The 16,842-nt window shown below is 37.3% G+C and overlaps 1 protein-coding gene across 5 annotated transcripts in view; it reads left to right on the top strand.

The window, feature by feature from the left end:
• Positions 1-16,842, top strand: part of NEBL (nebulette) — a 313,090-nt gene that overhangs the window by 182,087 nt on the left and 114,161 nt on the right. For 3 of the 5 annotated variants that reach the window (XM_041408376.1, XM_041408377.1, XM_041408375.1), the window contains exons 7-11: positions 349-450; positions 7,085-7,192; positions 8,701-8,805; positions 13,368-13,475; positions 14,428-14,538. The exons of the other annotated variants lie outside the window; for them this stretch is intronic. In XM_041408376.1, coding sequence (XP_041264310.1) covers positions 349-450; positions 7,085-7,192; positions 8,701-8,805; positions 13,368-13,475; positions 14,428-14,538 — 534 coding nt within the window. The remainder of the gene's footprint in view (positions 1-348; positions 451-7,084; positions 7,193-8,700; positions 8,806-13,367; positions 13,476-14,427; positions 14,539-16,842) is intronic. 5 annotated transcript variants of the gene reach the window in all.

The following is a 16,842-nucleotide window of genomic DNA, read 5'->3' as shown; positions in this document are numbered from 1 at the left end:
GTAGACCCTGTCATAAGAAATGCTGAGCCACTGTGACTCATTCTGCCTTGATCGGGAGGACGGTATTTCTCTGGCTTAAGCTGTGCATTTAGTTAAAATTGAATTTTGTGAATGCTGCACATTGTGTTGTACAATTAATAAATATTGTATTGTTAAGGAGCTGAACTCTGAGAAGGGCTTTATTCAGAGCTGATTGGAACAGTTGTGTCAATGCAGACCATTATGTGAGACTTTTTCTACTAATTTTATCAAGAGAAATGCTTACATTTCTCTTGATAAAACAAACTCAAAACAATTTATAAGTGATAAATATCCCCCCCTCCCTTTTTTTTTTTTTTAATTTTTAAGGCAAAGTACAAGAAAGGAAGGGGAGAGCTAAATAAGGAGTCTGCTGTGCTTGGAAGACCTGATTTTGAACATGCTAAAGGAGTTTCAAAACTTTTAAGCCAAGTAAGATTCTCCATCATTTTACAATGATTTAATCCAAATATTTCATTCCTGGTAATGCAAAGAAATACTTAGATTTTTAGATGATTATCTCTAATGGCCATGAAGATTATGTTCTCAAACTTTTCATTTAGCATTGCAATGACTGGTAAATTTTGGATTCTTAGGAAATCAAATACACATTTTGAAGCAAAAATACTATGAACTTTGACTACAACTTGTCTCTTGTGGAGATGGTGTATATTTATACAGATTTTCTAGGATTTCTAAAATATTAACTGTATGTAATTTAGAGGCAAATTTTGCTCCTCATTCAGTTTGAGTGGAACCTTACCCTATGATTAATCCCACTGAAGTAACTGAGGTCTTTTGTGTAGCTGCTTGCTAATGTGAGTAATGGGATCTGAATTTGGCCTGACATGTAAACCAACCGCCTTCCTTCCCCCTGAAACTGAACCTCTTATGTACTACTGTTATATATTAACCTAAAAAAAAAAAAGTCCTTAACTAAAAAGAAATCTGAAATAGAAATATTCCCTCTTTCTTTTAGTAGTTTTCTACTCATAACATGTACACATGAGACTCTACTACAGATCGTCTTGACATTGTGAGAACAGATTTTTCACTGCTGATCTCTTTTTTTGGTTTTTTAAAAAGTTTCTCACCCTTTTTTTTGTCTGAAGTAGTTCTTTAACAGTGCCTTGCATAATCCTTGCTAGTAATCCTGTCCAGCTACACTTGGAGCTTTTGAAAACCCAGAAATTGCCCTCCTGTAAGAGGAGGATAGTGCCCTTTGATTGAAGAAGGCTGTGTCAGCCTTCCCAGAGCCAAAAAACCTCTCAAGTGTAGTGTATATTCTACGACAGACTCAATATTAGTGATATGTAAAAAATACGTGTGATTTGGCCAGATACTAAATATCTTCCCTAGAACTAGCATAAAATGAGAATAATGTGTCATAGAGAGCAAGCTGAAAAACTGCAGTGTCTTCAGGAGGTGGAGCTTCTTTTGCTATTGTCCTTAGATACGTGCTGCATTCACACCATTGTAAACTTTGAAGCATTACACAAGGAGATAAAGAAGAAAATACATATTTTTTATTGCTTTGTTAGTGATGTGCTCAGAATCAAAATGGGTTTGTGTTTTTCAGATAGATTTCTGTCTTCTGTTTTATAGTGGATCATATTCTCATTTTTCTGCTGATGGGCAAGTCTGCTAAGAGATTATTTTGTGTTTAGCATTGTGCAGGCTTGGAAGTCAGCCTGTTCTTTCTAGCAAGAGCCACTGTGGTGCTGCTCAGACCTGAGTGTCACTTACAGGAAATGGGACTGTAATTTAGCTAACATGTTCAGTGGTTTTTCAAAGGGTCCATATCCAAATATAGTGTGTAGTGTCCTTTATATCTACTCAATGGCTGCCTACACACTCCTGTCTTTGCAGCTCACTCCTGTGAGCTTGCAGCTGCCTGTTTCTGCCAACGGGACCAAGCTGTAACCCTTTCCAATAGCCCTCTCCATCTTCCCAAGCCTGCTACCCATGAGTTTGTGGCCAACAATCACAAGTGAAAAATATCAGCTGGATCATGGGGTCCTGCAGGCTGATGAGCCAGCTACGTGGAAGGCTTCATCAATGCACTTTTTATCTCGTTTTTATTAGATGTGCTTTTTTATCTTGGACAATGCAAGCTGCATCTGCAAATGCTTTATAATAGGGCCTCTTCACTGCCAGGAACTGGGATGGCAGCAGTTCTAGTTGAGATCCTTCTGTGGAAGGCAGCATTCACTGTGCAATTTTAACTTCTTTAGAGAGTCCAAATAGTGTAGAAGGTGTGACAGGAAGGGAGAAGTTGACAAAATCTATATTGTGTTTGGTTTACTTGTAAAGAAGATTCTTACTAAACCTTGGTGGTCTGAACTCTGCAGTCACTGGCCCTGGATCCAAGTTTTGGGATCCTTTCTTGCCCTGTGCTCTCCTCAGTCTAAGCTGCTGTGGTGCTTTGCAGTGTGTATGATGGGGACTGTGCTTTCTGAAGAGGGGGCAGTGCCTCAGCCTGACACTCAGCCTGCAGCAGCGTGGAGGGTGCAAGGGCTGGGCAGCACTCAGCAATTCCCCCATGTCCTCTGAAGGGAAGGCAGTGGCCCTGAGTTGTCTAATGTTCTTATATATTATTTGAATCATTATAACACTTGGACACACTAATCATAAATCAAGAGCACAGAAAAATGAAGATGACCCCTGTGTCCAAAGAGCAGGGTGATGGGGCAGGATGAGGAATGCACCTGTGCTAGAGGAGAGAAAGAGGCCTAAATATGGGTCAGTCGTGTCAGTCCTCTTCATGCAAGGATCATGATACAGGCTTGTAACACTTACAAGATTTAAAAAAGAGTAAAGTTAATGATCTCTTTATTGTCTCCAGACTTTCTGGCTTTTAGAGTTTCCATTTGTTTCTCAGAAAATGGGAAGATCATAAACTTTTTGTGTTGAAAGTTGATAATCTCCCTTAATTGCATGAATCTATAAGCTGTGACATGCAGAGAAATATTAGTTATTTGACCCTCACAGTAAATTTGTAAAGTTGACAATTCTGATGGATGTAATGGGAAGAGAAGATGATAACATGTTTTAATGTGGTGCATATGGGTAGGTAATTTAGGGAGTATAGAGAACAGGAGCAAGAAGAGGTCAGGCAGTGTGGGTGTAACGAAGGGAGAAAGCAATCAAGGCAAGCAGGAAAGCAAACAAAGTGAAGAAAATAGTGTTAATGTTTGACTGGCACTCAAGGCTCTGCAGAAATCACTGTTTCCTCTCTCTCTCCGTTGTTTCCTTTTTAATTTTTTATTTAACAAAGCTTTTGACAACAACAGCAGCAAAAATAATAGCTCCCAGAACTATTATATTTACCCACAGCATGTGGTAACTCTTTTCTGTTGATTTTAAATGAAATTTAAAACAGAAACTGTGTTAGCCCTTGTGAAAACATGGAGCTTGTCAATTTGCCGAGTGTGCATTGTATAATTTGGGTTAATTTTTCTATTTTTTTAAATTAAAACAAGCTCTTGCTCATGCCCTCTTTATGTTTTTAATGCATTTTATTAGCTTTCTCAAAGAGCTGCTGATACGAAATATTCCTCTTATGGTGTTCAGTAAGTGGTTTTAAGGTAAATAATTTTGGATATTCATATTTGTTGCTGAATCTGGTGCTTATTATTTTAGGGATAAAACTGTTAGAGTTAGCACGTTTTTCAAAATGCACCTTCTCTCAGATTTTCAGTAAGAACCCTAGGATTTTCTCAATCTTTCTTTGCTTTAAACTCTGCTAGTGCTTTTAGCAATAAATGTTTCAATTTTGCTCTTTGTTTATGCTACATTTCCTTCAATTTTTATGTGCTCTGACAGGTTTTTTCCTTTTTTAAAGATGTTTTCATATGGTCATGAGGAAATGCTTTAGCTGCAAGTGTCTGCTTCATCATGGGATCCCAGTGGTTGAATGATTCAATTTTTGTAGTTTCTTTGTAAATCTGAACAGTGGGTGATGTCATCCACTTCTGAAACTGAACACTCCCTGTGTGAACAGCTTTGAACTACAGATTTGATTTAGGAATGTTGCTGCTAAGCTTCAAAAGACACTGCTCTGTCCAGCTGCAATTCTGACTTTTATAGGTTTTGTGCAAGGCCGATGAGAAGTTTGTTTATCCAGGCCTTATTTAATTCCAGTTTGGTTTTTCAGGGATGTTGTTGTGTTAAAAGCCTGCAGAGTCTGCTCTTTCTTAAGCAGTCTTTAGAGAGCAACCTCCACACATTTCTTTTAAATTAACCCCCACCATATAATCTCTAAAAAAAATAAACAAACTTAAGACTTTAATGAACATGGTAAACAAGTAACCGTCCTTTTAAGCCCTCATTAAAGTAAAGCTCTTGGTTAATGATGAATTTGTAGATAAGTGTCCACTAACAACTGTCAATTCTACTTCCACTTGTTTGCTCTTTCACCATATTATAGCCTTGCTAAGACCTTCAGATGGTTTAGAAATCATATGAGGTATTTTTCTTCCTTGTTTTTATTCAGAACTCTTTCTCTCAGGCATGTTTCCTCTCTTTAAACTGCATTCACCCTGTTCAAAAGGATGATGAATACTGTGTGCTTTCCTTCACCATGACTCATACATGCGCTTGCTCTTCTTTCTTCACTCTCTCCCACCCCACGCTTCCTTTCAAAAGGGAGAAAGAACCAGAAAAACATTGATAAAAGAGAAAGTGTACATCTACATAGCTTTCAAAGCAACAAATCCCCAGTGACAGGTCAGTTAAATGGCTGCTGGAAGTGCTCTGGAGACGCTGCCAGGGTTGTCTGCTATTACTGCGTGTCTCTGCTTTGCCCAGAGTGACTCGTGTGATGGGGAGGGGAGCAAAGCAATGAGCTGAGCAGCCAGGGCAGGCAGCAGGGCCTGGAGCTGTGAGACAGCCCTGCTGCAACCAGAGCATTTACGCTCATCTTGGCTGGGGGGTTCCTTTAATTTTGGAACCCTTCTGCACATCAGGACATGGGGCCCCATGAAGACTGGGTTTACTGGTCCACCCTCTGTCCTTCAGTGGCAGCAGTGTGATCGGAAGTGACTCTAAAGAGGGCCTAGTACTGGAACCTCTAGATTGAAATGCACTGCTGAAAAAATTTTGAAATGACTGCAACTGGAAGTCGGCAAGCCCGTTGTGAGGAGAGGTCCCTTTGGCACCAATACTTTCCCACTTATCAAGAATTTCAATACCATGTTGTGCATTTGGTCTGTGTGCACTGTTTGTGGCCATTTATTTGCCAGGAGAAGGCAGCCTGCAGTAGTTGGATGTTTAAAGTCTTGCACGTGGTGGTGTTGTGATGTGGGTAAAGGAGTAAAAGACGGTTTTGCTCACCTTGCTGTCTTATCTCTGGCTTTTTGAATGACATATTACAGCACTGCCTGATTTTCATTAGAAGGCAAATTTTGGATACACCTTTTAAGAGAGAAAAGCACTCTGATTTATTCCTTCACTGCTCACACAGAGCGTGGATTTGCCTTTGTCTTTGTATCAGATATATGCTTTTGCGCTTGATCCAATGCCAAGGCAAATATGAAACAATATAAACCAGATGAATATACGAGAAGGCAATAGATACTCTCTTCTACTGTTAATAGGAAAGATTATGAAGTTCATCATGTGTTCATATAAAGTTTCTCTTTAAAAGTAACAATTTTAGAATTCCCTTACTTAGAAAAATTAACCTAAGTGCTGGAATATTAATGCAGTGCTTGAACATATATGGCTGGTTCCTGTTTGTGTGGCTTAGTTTTGGTTTCTTGTTATCCTGATTAATGAAATAGTGGACACTGTGGCTAAAGATAATGAGGTTGCATAAGCTGAATCATGTTGAGGGTCTTTTGAGGCAAGGAAGAATGAAAAGGAAAAAAAAAACCTCTTCCCACAACTAAGGCTGAGAAAAAAAATTGTAGATTGTTTGAGGTGGCTTAACCACTTTATCAGATATTCATGTGGGAATAGAGAAAAAGGAGTAGCGAAGAATCCATGTATTTATTTAGTGCAGAGCATGGTAAATTATAATGGATGTTGCATAGGCTCAGATATCAGGTGTCTGCCTAAAATTCATGAAAGCAGCGTAATTCAGACTGAACTTTATTCTCCTCCATTATGCCCAGCTGTTGGAAAGAAGCAGACATGTATGCAGTCTCCAGATGTTTGATGATCATTCACAAAAGGAGCAAAGGAGGGAGATATACTATTTCTTCAATTTCATGTTTTCAGCTTCTGAATTCAGTTTTTCAGCATGTTTTATGGAATTTTTGTGACTTACTTTTAGTGCCATTGTATCCATATTTATGTATTGCTTACAAGTATTGTCATTCCCTCTTAAAAGTATTGTCATTTTCTTACAAGTATTGTCTTGCCCTCTTTTTCTTTTGAATGAGAAGAAAAAGATGATGAAAGTGATGGCAGTCAGTAATTTAATTATTGTTTCCAGCACTGTAATGAGGTGAGCATTATCCCCAAGAAAGGACTGTACTACAGAGGGATTCCTCAGTGTCCTCTGGGAAATTTTTGGCAGAATTAAAAATAGACCTGGCAGTTCTGGTGGCATTCTAGCATAACGGGAATGACACATGGACCTGGTGGTGGGAAGTTGGATTCTGACTTCCCACTTTCAAGCGGTTGAAAAATTTACAAGTGATTTGTTTTAAAAATGTTATAATTTTTTCACCTTAGAATTTTTTTTTGTTGAAACCACAATTTTGATGTTAATTATGAATCGAATGAATCCTAGTGGATAATTGTTATTGCTGGTCAAATAGTTCTGTTTTATTTGATTATTCATGTGAGCCATATGGTCTTGTTTGTGTTTTCCTAAGTCCTTCAGCACCAGTAATCACATATGACAATCTTAAAATTTTAGTAAAACTCAGATACATAAAACTTACTTTGAAACCAACACAAGACTGTCCCAGGTGTGGGTAAACTGAGTTTCTTTTTAAACTTTATTTAAAGATTTATGAATAAAGTAGTTACGTTTAATAAGCTTCTTTGTAATCTGAATTCTCTGCATTTTTAAAGTGCTACTTGTTAATATTAGGCATGTTTGTTCTGGTGAAAGGTGAAATACAAAGAGAAGTTCAGTAAGGAAATGAAGAGTCACCAGTACAATCCTCTTGACAGTGCTTCCTTCAAGCAAGCACAGGTTGCATCCACCTTGGCAAGTGATGTAAGTTAATCGGCTTTGTATTTTACTTGCATTTACATCCTGAATAACCTAACATTTGTTCACAAGTAGAATTTCTTTTTTTCATCTTATGAATTCCTCTGAGCTACAGTCTCTGCTATACAATGTGTAGCAGGTACAGCATGTTATCAATTTCTTCCTCTGCTTCTGACAGAGGGCCTGAAGAGTTTTTCATAACCATTTTAGATGAGATTCGTCTCGCTTAATTTTGTGTGTCAAAAGGTGTGACCTCTTACTCTGAGTTAATTGCCTTGTACTTGGTCCATTTTTATTCAGGAAAGAAATAAACAGGTCTAGAGGTCAATTCTTCTCACCTGTTAAGAGGTGCCAGTCTTTAGAGAAGCCAAGTACTGTCATCTCTCCAATGGTTATAGAAGGAGGTTACATGAGCAGTTCAGATCTGTCTTTTAGACTTCATTCATCTGGTTGATCTTCTCAATGGTATTACAAAACACAGCAGTCACTAGGTTCAGCAACGGGTGGCTGCTGCTGGAGCCAGACTGGAGAAAACATCTGTATCGAGTGATGATGCTATTGGGATGATATATTTAAAAGTGTGTTTAATGCAAAAAATGTGATCTCTTTGGGGCTGTGATCCCAGATAGCCAAAAGACAAGTCTTCATTTTGTAGTCCAGCATTTCTGAAGTGTGAGGTACCATGCAATGGGAACAGGAAAGACTGGCTCTGAGAAGGGTACAGAAGATTTTGTAATTGTTTCCAAAATGCAAATGTGCAGTAAAAAATCAGTTGAAGCAGTTATTATTATAAGAAATGGGCAAATGGAAGCGAGGAATATGATGCATATGTGGAAATGACTAAAGGTATTAGTTTGAGAGATCTCTCATCCAAGATAGGTAAGGTAGCTAGTTTTCTTCCTGTAAAGTTGGGCATACAGGTCTCAAAAGAATGGTAAATCCTTCTTTAGGCTGAAGGGAAGTTACTTTCTGCTGCTTCATTAAGTGATTTTCTTTTGTCGTAGGTCACCATATTGTTTATATTTGCTGCAAGCAATCTATATTGGATAAAATATCCCGGAGCACGTACCTTTAACTGCCATATATCAAACTTCTAAATTGCATGGTGTGATTCCTGAAGCTGAGGAAAAAGAATAAGAAGAAGGTGTTTAAAATGAATAGACCTGAATTATTGAGGAAGATACTCTTGATTTAAGTAGGAGGTGGGAAGGGAGGGGAGAGGAAAAAAGAAGAAAATTAATTCTAGTCTGAAAAGTGATACAAAGTGTGATTTTGTTGTAAGTGTCCTTGCTTGGAGGAAAAGTTTGAGTAGTTCCTAAGTACTTAGCAGAATGAGTCCTATATTGTTCTTTCCTTTTCTTTGAAATAATAGTAGATGACCACCATCTAGTGGCTGGGAGAGATTGTTCAGGCAAGCACTTAATGTTTTCTCTTTTTGAATGGTCACACTGTAATACAGAGCTGTGAATTATTTTATTAATCTTTAGTTTGCATAACCTGAATTTTCTTTCCAGGTGAACTACAAGAAGGATTTGGAAAGCCTACATGATCCAGCATCTGATCTACCAAACCTGCTGCATTTAAACCATGCTTTAAATATCAGCAAAACACAGAGTGATGTAAGTTACCTTTTTAAGAATGACCTGAAAAACAGATCTAGTAAGGAATGTACTATGTATAGTCATGGTAGGAAACACATTTTACTCTCATGTGTACTCTCATATGTAGTGGGCAGTAGTGTTGTAACTGTAGTAGATGAGGGGTGTAGTGAAGAAAAATGGGTTTTTATGACAACATATTTCAGTTATTAGAACAGATAGTATATACTGTGGAAGAATCACGCAGTCTTCTGATGTTGGGTGTTTGTTTTTGTATATCTGAAACATTGACTGGTTTTTCTTTTGTTCTAAGACCTTAAATACTTCTTTCCTTGCAAATTTCATTTTGTTCAAGATCTTGTTTTCATCTGCAAGTCTCTGTACAGAAGTGACCATTATGCTAGCTTCATATCTGGACTTTTTTCATGAACAGCCTCTGGAATGTTAACTTATTTTTGGGCTTCTCTGGCTGAGCTTTCTTCTTCTCCTAACTGTCTGACCCTTCCTATACTGGGTCAGATAATAGGCACATGCTCCATTCTGCCACGTAGCAAGACAAGGCCCTTGATGGGGCTGGGGGTCTGATATATGACTGTGGTGAGGGTTGAAATAGGAAGGAAGACCTGGGAGACCACTGGCTCCTGTGCAGTGATGAAGGTTCTTTCCCACTCTAAGAGCACCTTTGCTGCATGTCTGTAAGCTGGTGAGCTGCATTTGTCATCTTTACTCAGAAAACACAGCAGGCCTGCAGAGCTGCTGCGGAGAGGCACGAGTGGGTGGTGTTGGGAAGGAAGGTTGCTCTGTGGTTGGCAGGAGTTGAGTGTTTCATAGATAATTAACTCTAATGAGTAGGAGCATACTGGGTCATCTTTTGAGTCAGTGCCTGCAAAATAATGCATCTGTGTTTGATTTTTTTGTGGTGGTGTTTTTTTTTTTTTTTTTTAAGAATTGAAGCTTTTTTTTTGTCTGTCTTACTTCCTCTGTGACTATGCCCTTTTGTATCAGTAATAAATGAGCTGGAGTATTTTTCTTCCTGCATTCTTCATGCACTTTTTGGCCTAAAGCTATTTTCCTTCTGGTGTATGGTAAGATTGGCAGTCTTTTTTGTTGATTAAATGAGCCCATCTTAGTCCACCCTTAAGAATGGACTTCATCAGTTTATCATCTTAGCTCTAAGGATTTAGAAACCTGAGCTTTCCCTTAAGGCAGATCATGTCTTGCAAAATGTATTTCTTCTTTTGTCCTGGAGGGACTGATTCATAATGTCCATGTGCTTGTCTGAGGACTCTGTAAAAACTACGCCTATGATTTTTGCATTGTCCAGATCCTGGTGGGTATTTTTATTTGGTACAAGAAGAGAAATGCTTTGCCAATCCCTAAGCTCTCCACTAAATATTTGTCTTTTAAAGAAATCCTGTTTTCACAGTCCTTCTCAGATTTGACCTCCCCAAGTCATCACTTTTATTTAAACATGGTTTACTCTTCTGCCTTTCTCCCTCCTTTTCCAGTGCATTCCTTGTGTTCTCCTTGGCTCTCCACAGCTCATACCAAATCTGTTTTGTAATCTGCCACCATTGTAAAAAACAGTCTTCCTGACTTCCCTGTGTTAACTGATTTCCAAAGACTGGTCTTATGGTCTGTTGGGTTTTTTTTTGTTGGTTTTTTTTTCCTCTTTTTTTTTTTTTTTCCTTCTAAAACACTGAGCTGCTTGCTAATTGCTTGATTTTGCTGTTTCCCTGCAGTATGTCTTTCTCCATTGAACTTTGTTTCTCATTATCTTCTACATAATGTAGCTACACCTGCACTGGTGTGACAGATTGAAACCTCTGTGGTTAATTAAACTCATGAACTGATATAGTTGATTGAATGAATGGTTTTGCTTATTGACCTGAAGTGTAGAAGTCTGTGCAACTATATGAAGCGCTTATACTATAATTTCAGTGCAAGAGTGTTATACAGGTCAACTTTCATGGGAATAAATTCCAGCAGTTAAGAGGAAAGCTTGATGGGCATCTTTGGACACAAATAAACAGATTTGGACAGGTCAAACTCATCCTGGTTTTATTATTTTGATAAGGAAGAAAATGACAAGGTAGAATCTCCCTTCATGCAGTATTTCCTGGTTTCACTTGGGATGGAGGTAATTTTCTTCCTAGTAGCTGGTGCAGTGTTGTGTTTTGGATTTAGGATGGAACCAGTGTTGATAACACACTGATGCTTCAGTTGTTGCTGAGCAGTGCTTTCACTAAGTCAAGAACTTTTCAGCTTCTTATGCAGCCCTGCCATTGAGGTGACTGGTGGTGCATGAGGTGCTGCCAGAGGACACAGCCAGGACAGCTGACCCAAACTGGCCAAAGGGATATTCCATGCCATATAGTGTCATTCTCAGTATATAAACTAGGGGAAAGTTGGCCAGGGGTTCCTTCTCAGAGACAGGCTGAGCATTGATAGGTTGGTGGTAGGAGTGACTTTTTTTCATTTACATATTTTGTTTTTTTTTCCTTGAGCTTTATTTCTTACTCTTTTTTAAATTTTCCTTTTATTACTGTTTATTATTATAATAGCTTATTTTATTTAAATTATTTTACTCTTCCTATCTCAAACTACAAATTTTCTCACTTTTACCCTTCTAATTCTCTACCCATCCCCCTGGGGTGAAGTGTGTGAGCAGTTGTGTGCTTAAACCATGACAGATATATATATAATTCTGGTATGAACTATGGAGACACAAAATTTGACACTTTGATATACGTAGAACAGCTAGTTTAGTGTTTTTCACATTTTAAATCTGTTCCTATTGTGGAGACTTTGCGATACTAATGAAATTCAGGCTAAAAAAGGGGGAACTTAGATGTATTTCATTTTAATGAACAGGGTGAATAAATAGAACTTCAGAGACTGAATTTGGTGCTTGTAGTTTAGCTTAATGTAGTAAAAAGTTACAAGCTTAGCTAAGTTGATTTCATAGAATTTCTTAAAAATTTTCTTCCGTTAGCTGAGGAATGAAGAAAAAGTATGAGATCAGTGTCTGTAGATGGAGGTAATTTTAATTTGTTTCCACTACTAAAGTGATTTTGTTGTGTGACATTCATAGTTCTTTCCACTAGGAGGCAAACCCAGACTATCATATGTGTTCCTTTGCACTTCAAGTGTAAATAATAATGTTTATTTTCTATGGAACTTAGAAAAATCTGACTTCTAGATTAGCAGGAAAGCTATTTTCTCTAGGAATGTACAAAAGCTATTTTTTATCATTTTTTTTTTTAAATTTAATCACAACATTTTAAATTCACATTTGATAGAACTCCCCAGTTTGTAGGACTAAAATATAGTTTCTTTCTTCTATGTTTTTTCTTTCACAGTTATTTTAAATAGTATTTAAATTTCAAAACCTTCTAGATTGTGTCTGTGAAAACATTTTTGGAATTTTTGTTTCAGTATGAATATAAGAAATCATTTAAGCAAAGCAATTGTTTCTATCATTTCAGCCCAGACGCTGCAGAGCAAATCCATTTCAAAGAAAATGCAGTATTTCAAAGTCAGGTACACACAACCACAAATGAACACATCTTGCAAAGAGAGAAATGCAGTGTTTTAGCAGTGATTGAATCATGCACAAAGCCACATAATAGATTTCAGTGATGTGCAGAGCATATTCAATCAGAAGCACCCCCTGAGGAGGGAGGAGAGTGGTTTTGCAGGACCCAAGCCTAATGAAGAAGCCTGACGGCAAAGGAGAAATTCAGACATCACTATTTTTGAAGAGACATAGAAATTAAAATTACATTACTGACTATAAATGTAATATTTTGATTTGTAGCTATTTGCTTTCCTTTAAGGCTTTTGTAGACTATTCCATCATGCCCCACACTGACTGATGGAGACAAGTAATGTGTTTGCCAGTCTTAATCAAAAGAGTGTGAATGAATGAGTTCAGAAGGCTTCTCCAGGTTTCCCAACAAAGTGTATTTCCTTTGTGAGTTAGCATAAAGGAATAAGTTGATGTCTTAACCCTGTGTCCTTCACTGGGATTTTTATGCCAGCTCTAAGGTCAAGGTCCCTGGTAGATGTGAGGGGAGTGTTGGTGCAGGACAGGGCCCTACCAAAGCAGTAGCTTTTCTTCACTTTTCCTTCCCACAGGTACAAACAAAAGTGAATTTGAGAGTGATGCTTCTGAGCCTGGTAAAAAGACCTGTGGGGCCTGGCTGTGAAACAGATTTTGTTGTTGTTACAGTAAATGTGTTGTTTTATGGAAACAGCAGGGGATCCCATTAAAAAGCTTCCAAGTGTTCAGACATAGGTCATTTGATCAAACCCATGCAATTAGTTTAAAGGATTGTACTTGATGCTCCTTATTCCTGTTGTCTTCAATGTTCACAATTTCTAGGTCTGAATTGTGTAGTAAAGGAATAAATGACTCCAAAGCGTATTATGTTATCTAACTGCCCAACAGGCTAAGTTTGGGAGAAGTCTTCCAAGTCAAAACATCTAAGGAGTATGGCTAAGACAGGATTTGTTTCTTGCCAAGGCAAGCAATCTTGTATTCTCTCAGCTGTTAACAGACTTTATTTTAATACTACTAGGTCAAGTACAAAGAAAATTATGAAAAATCTAAAGGCAGATCAATGCTGGAGTTTGTGGATACACCAATGTATCAAGTTTCAAAGGAGGCTCAAAAGATGCAAAGTGAGGTAAGTAAAAATGTACGTTTTGAACAAGTAAAATTTAGATCAAGAGAGAGGTTAACAGACATGTTGTGCTCAGGTATGAGCATAATGAATGAAGCAGAGAGTAAATTGTGGATATGGTAGAGTTGTACTGAGTAGTTATCTCTGCCAATCTGTAGTTCGGTCCTTGTGAATTTGCCTTTTTCTCAAAAGACCATTTGTACTAACAGTACACACACATCATTTAATTGAGAAGAAGCTCAATAGGTTATCTAGATCAGAGATTAATAACTTTTAAAATTTTCACTTGAATTCCATCTTTAGGGAGGGATGGTTCTCACGTTAGGGCAAGTGAAGCCACAAAATCCAGTCCAACCCCTTGATTTAGCTGAAACATCCTCCTGCCTTTCCAGCCTGGGAAACTCATCAAGGAGGAGGGACTGTTCCCAGGCTCCAGAACAGCACTGGCTGTCTTCTATAAGGCCGTGTTTTTCTAACTTAAAAAAACCCCAAAACTTCAAATGATGGAGATTTTGTGACTTCCCAGATAACCTAGTCCAGTGCATTGCCATCCATCCTGAGTGAGATGGACGCACCTGTGTCCCCATGCTGCAGTTTGATTCCATTAGTTTTGCTGTGTCATGGAAAACAGATTATCTCAGCCTCTTGGTAGAAACTTTGATGAGTTTCAAACCATTTCCTTGTGTGCCATTTGTCTTCTCTTTTCCCTACCAAGAAAACGGTTTCTTTCATAGATCAGGTTCAACATTCTCTTTGGACATCCTGTACACCTATTTTGTCTAGATTGTATCTGTGTATAAATAAACTAGATAATGAAATGCATAATGAGTTGCTTTTTAGTGTGAAATCTAATTTATGGCAGGGCTTATTTATGGTTTTGTTTACAATATCTTTCCCAAAATGTGCTTGGAATTGCATATATATGTACCACTAATTGTTGGTTATGCTATGGTAGAAAATGTACCGCAGAGATTTTGAAGAAGGGATCAAGGGAAGACCTTCGTTGGATTTAGACAAGACCCCAGAGTTCTTGCATATAAAACAAGTCACTAATCTTCTGAAAGAGGTAAAGGATTTTTTTTTTCAGTTGTTAAGTTGTAAATGAGCAATAAGAAGCATCAATATGAGCTGCTGAGTGCTGAATAACTTAAAATTTTCTTGGCAGCTACATACAAGTCACTTCACAAGTAAAAATTTATTCGCATCATTTTGTATTCTGAATAGTCCCGTAGTAAGGAAATTATAAAGTTCAGCACACCTGAACCAGACTATCACTTCTCTTTTCAGATAGATAAAGGGGTGGAAGGAAGGATTTCCGTTGGATTCCAGATGGTAGTTTTTCCCTTTGAGTAATTATTTCACATTTATGGTAGCCTGTTGTGGTTAAACAGATGCCTTGAACTGCATAGAGTAAATGATAACTAATTTTATTAAAATAATTGTCTATCATACATGTTATGGATAAAAAAATAAAGAAGACCAAAATTCCGTAATAGAGCTCTGATATTACATAACTGCTGTAGTCGATTTTGTTAGAAGGTACCGGTTTTCTGTATGCCTACTCTTTCCTTCAGATTTGTGAAATGTTCTTCAGTTGTATGTGTCACTAAAAATGAAATTTTTTTTTTCCATAACTGAGAATCCTTCAACCTTTAGTATTTTTTTTTATTATTTTTAAAACTGGTTTCATGTTAGGTTTTGAGTATTGCTTGACCAAATTTAGAAGAGCTAGAAATGCTAGAAGAGAAGAGCAGTACTACTAGATATTCTGCCCTTGAATCTGGCAGCCAGCAATACTTTGTATTTATGGTATTAAGGATAGGGTTTTTTTTGTTTTTGTTTTTGTTTTTTTCCCCAGAACAAATAAAACATGTTAAAATTAAAAACCCTTGGACTTTGTTCCTTTCCTTGTTCTTTATACAACTTATTCCAGTCCATGCTAGATTTCATATGGTTAAAGAAAAAAAAAATCTTTAAAGATATTCCTTTATAATTCATCCTCTAATAAATAATTTATTCTGATAAGTCTGACTGTCAGATAGGCAAGTTTCAAGCTAGGTCTGTTTTTTGCAGTGGCATTCTGTGGTACATCTCATATATACCTTCTCACGAGGGAAAAATGCAAATCATGCTGTCATCTCATTCAGTTCATCTTGCTGCTCACTGAATGCCCAAAGAAGTGGGTACTGTATGCATAGTTATATCGTGTGCTCTACATGTTCGTCTCTGACATTTGATGTAGCTCCCCTCCTTAGTGCTGTATGCATTAGGATGTTCTCTAATTCTGGCCTCTTCAAGTTTTATGGCTTCTTATTCAGGGAGTAAACCATGCCTGTAAGTCAAAGGGGAAGAAAATGAGAAAATGAAAATGGTATTTCCATTAATGCATAACTGCATGAATTTCTGATGATTTTATATCCACATTCAAGGAATGTATTCCAAACCCAAAAATTACCTAGGTAAAATTAATTATTACCTTACATGATTCAGAAAAATTATGTATTTCTTCACAGTCAAGTATATAGCTCAGTGTTTTTCCATAAAGGTTCATAATCAACTTTGAATAGATACTGCATGGAACAATAAAAACCTGGAGTTAATTAATTAGTTGTTCAATTACTTTTTTTTTTACCCAAATGTCAGCTGTGTTCCAGCTTATTCTGTTGACTTCCCACTGTAGAGAACTCTGCAAATATTTTGCATTTTGTAGCAATAGAAACTTTCTTCTCTGGGACCACATTTATAACTCCTTCAGAAGAAGAAGCTGAATTAAATAGTTCAGAGTTAAATAGTTCTATATTAGAAGAAATTGTTTCCTGCTCGTTGTAGGCCATGCTTCTTTATGATCAAGAGAAGCATCTTTAAAAATATCTGTTTTCCTTTTATTTAAATAAAGAGCTTATAGGGAGATAAAGGTGCTCACTGCTGCTTATGAAACTCAATATATAATTAGGACTATTAATTCATGTCTATGTAAATCATTCTGATAAATATTTTGTGCAATGTTCTTCTAATTTCTTTGCCCAAAAAAGCTCCTTATCTGGAGATGTGAAGAGTAATTAAAAATCCTTACAAAACTTAAAGATCTTGAACTTCAATAGGCTTACATCAGCTCTCTAGGAGCTGGGAAGAGCAAAAAGAATCAAATGTCTGTGGGCAGGTTCTCGTGTGCTTTGAATTTCATATTGAATATTTGAGTACTCTGGAGGCTGCAGTTGCTGGATGTTGATAGGTCATACCAGTGCAGCGTCTAGGAGACACAGGAATGATGTGGTAGGAATATTGCTTCTACATTTTAATTTATCAAGAGGTTGTTTTAACATGTCTTAGTATGGTGTTTAGAGAATCCATCCTGATTGGGATGCCATTA

This window comes from Onychostruthus taczanowskii, unplaced genomic scaffold (assembly GCF_017590055.1).
Source record: "Onychostruthus taczanowskii isolate IOZ18803 unplaced genomic scaffold, ASM1759005v1 scaffold3, whole genome shotgun sequence".
NCBI lineage: Eukaryota > Metazoa > Chordata > Aves > Passeriformes > Passeridae > Onychostruthus > Onychostruthus taczanowskii.
The sequence above is the reverse complement of the archived record's forward strand: the minus strand, read 5'-3'. Positions and strand labels throughout refer to the sequence as shown.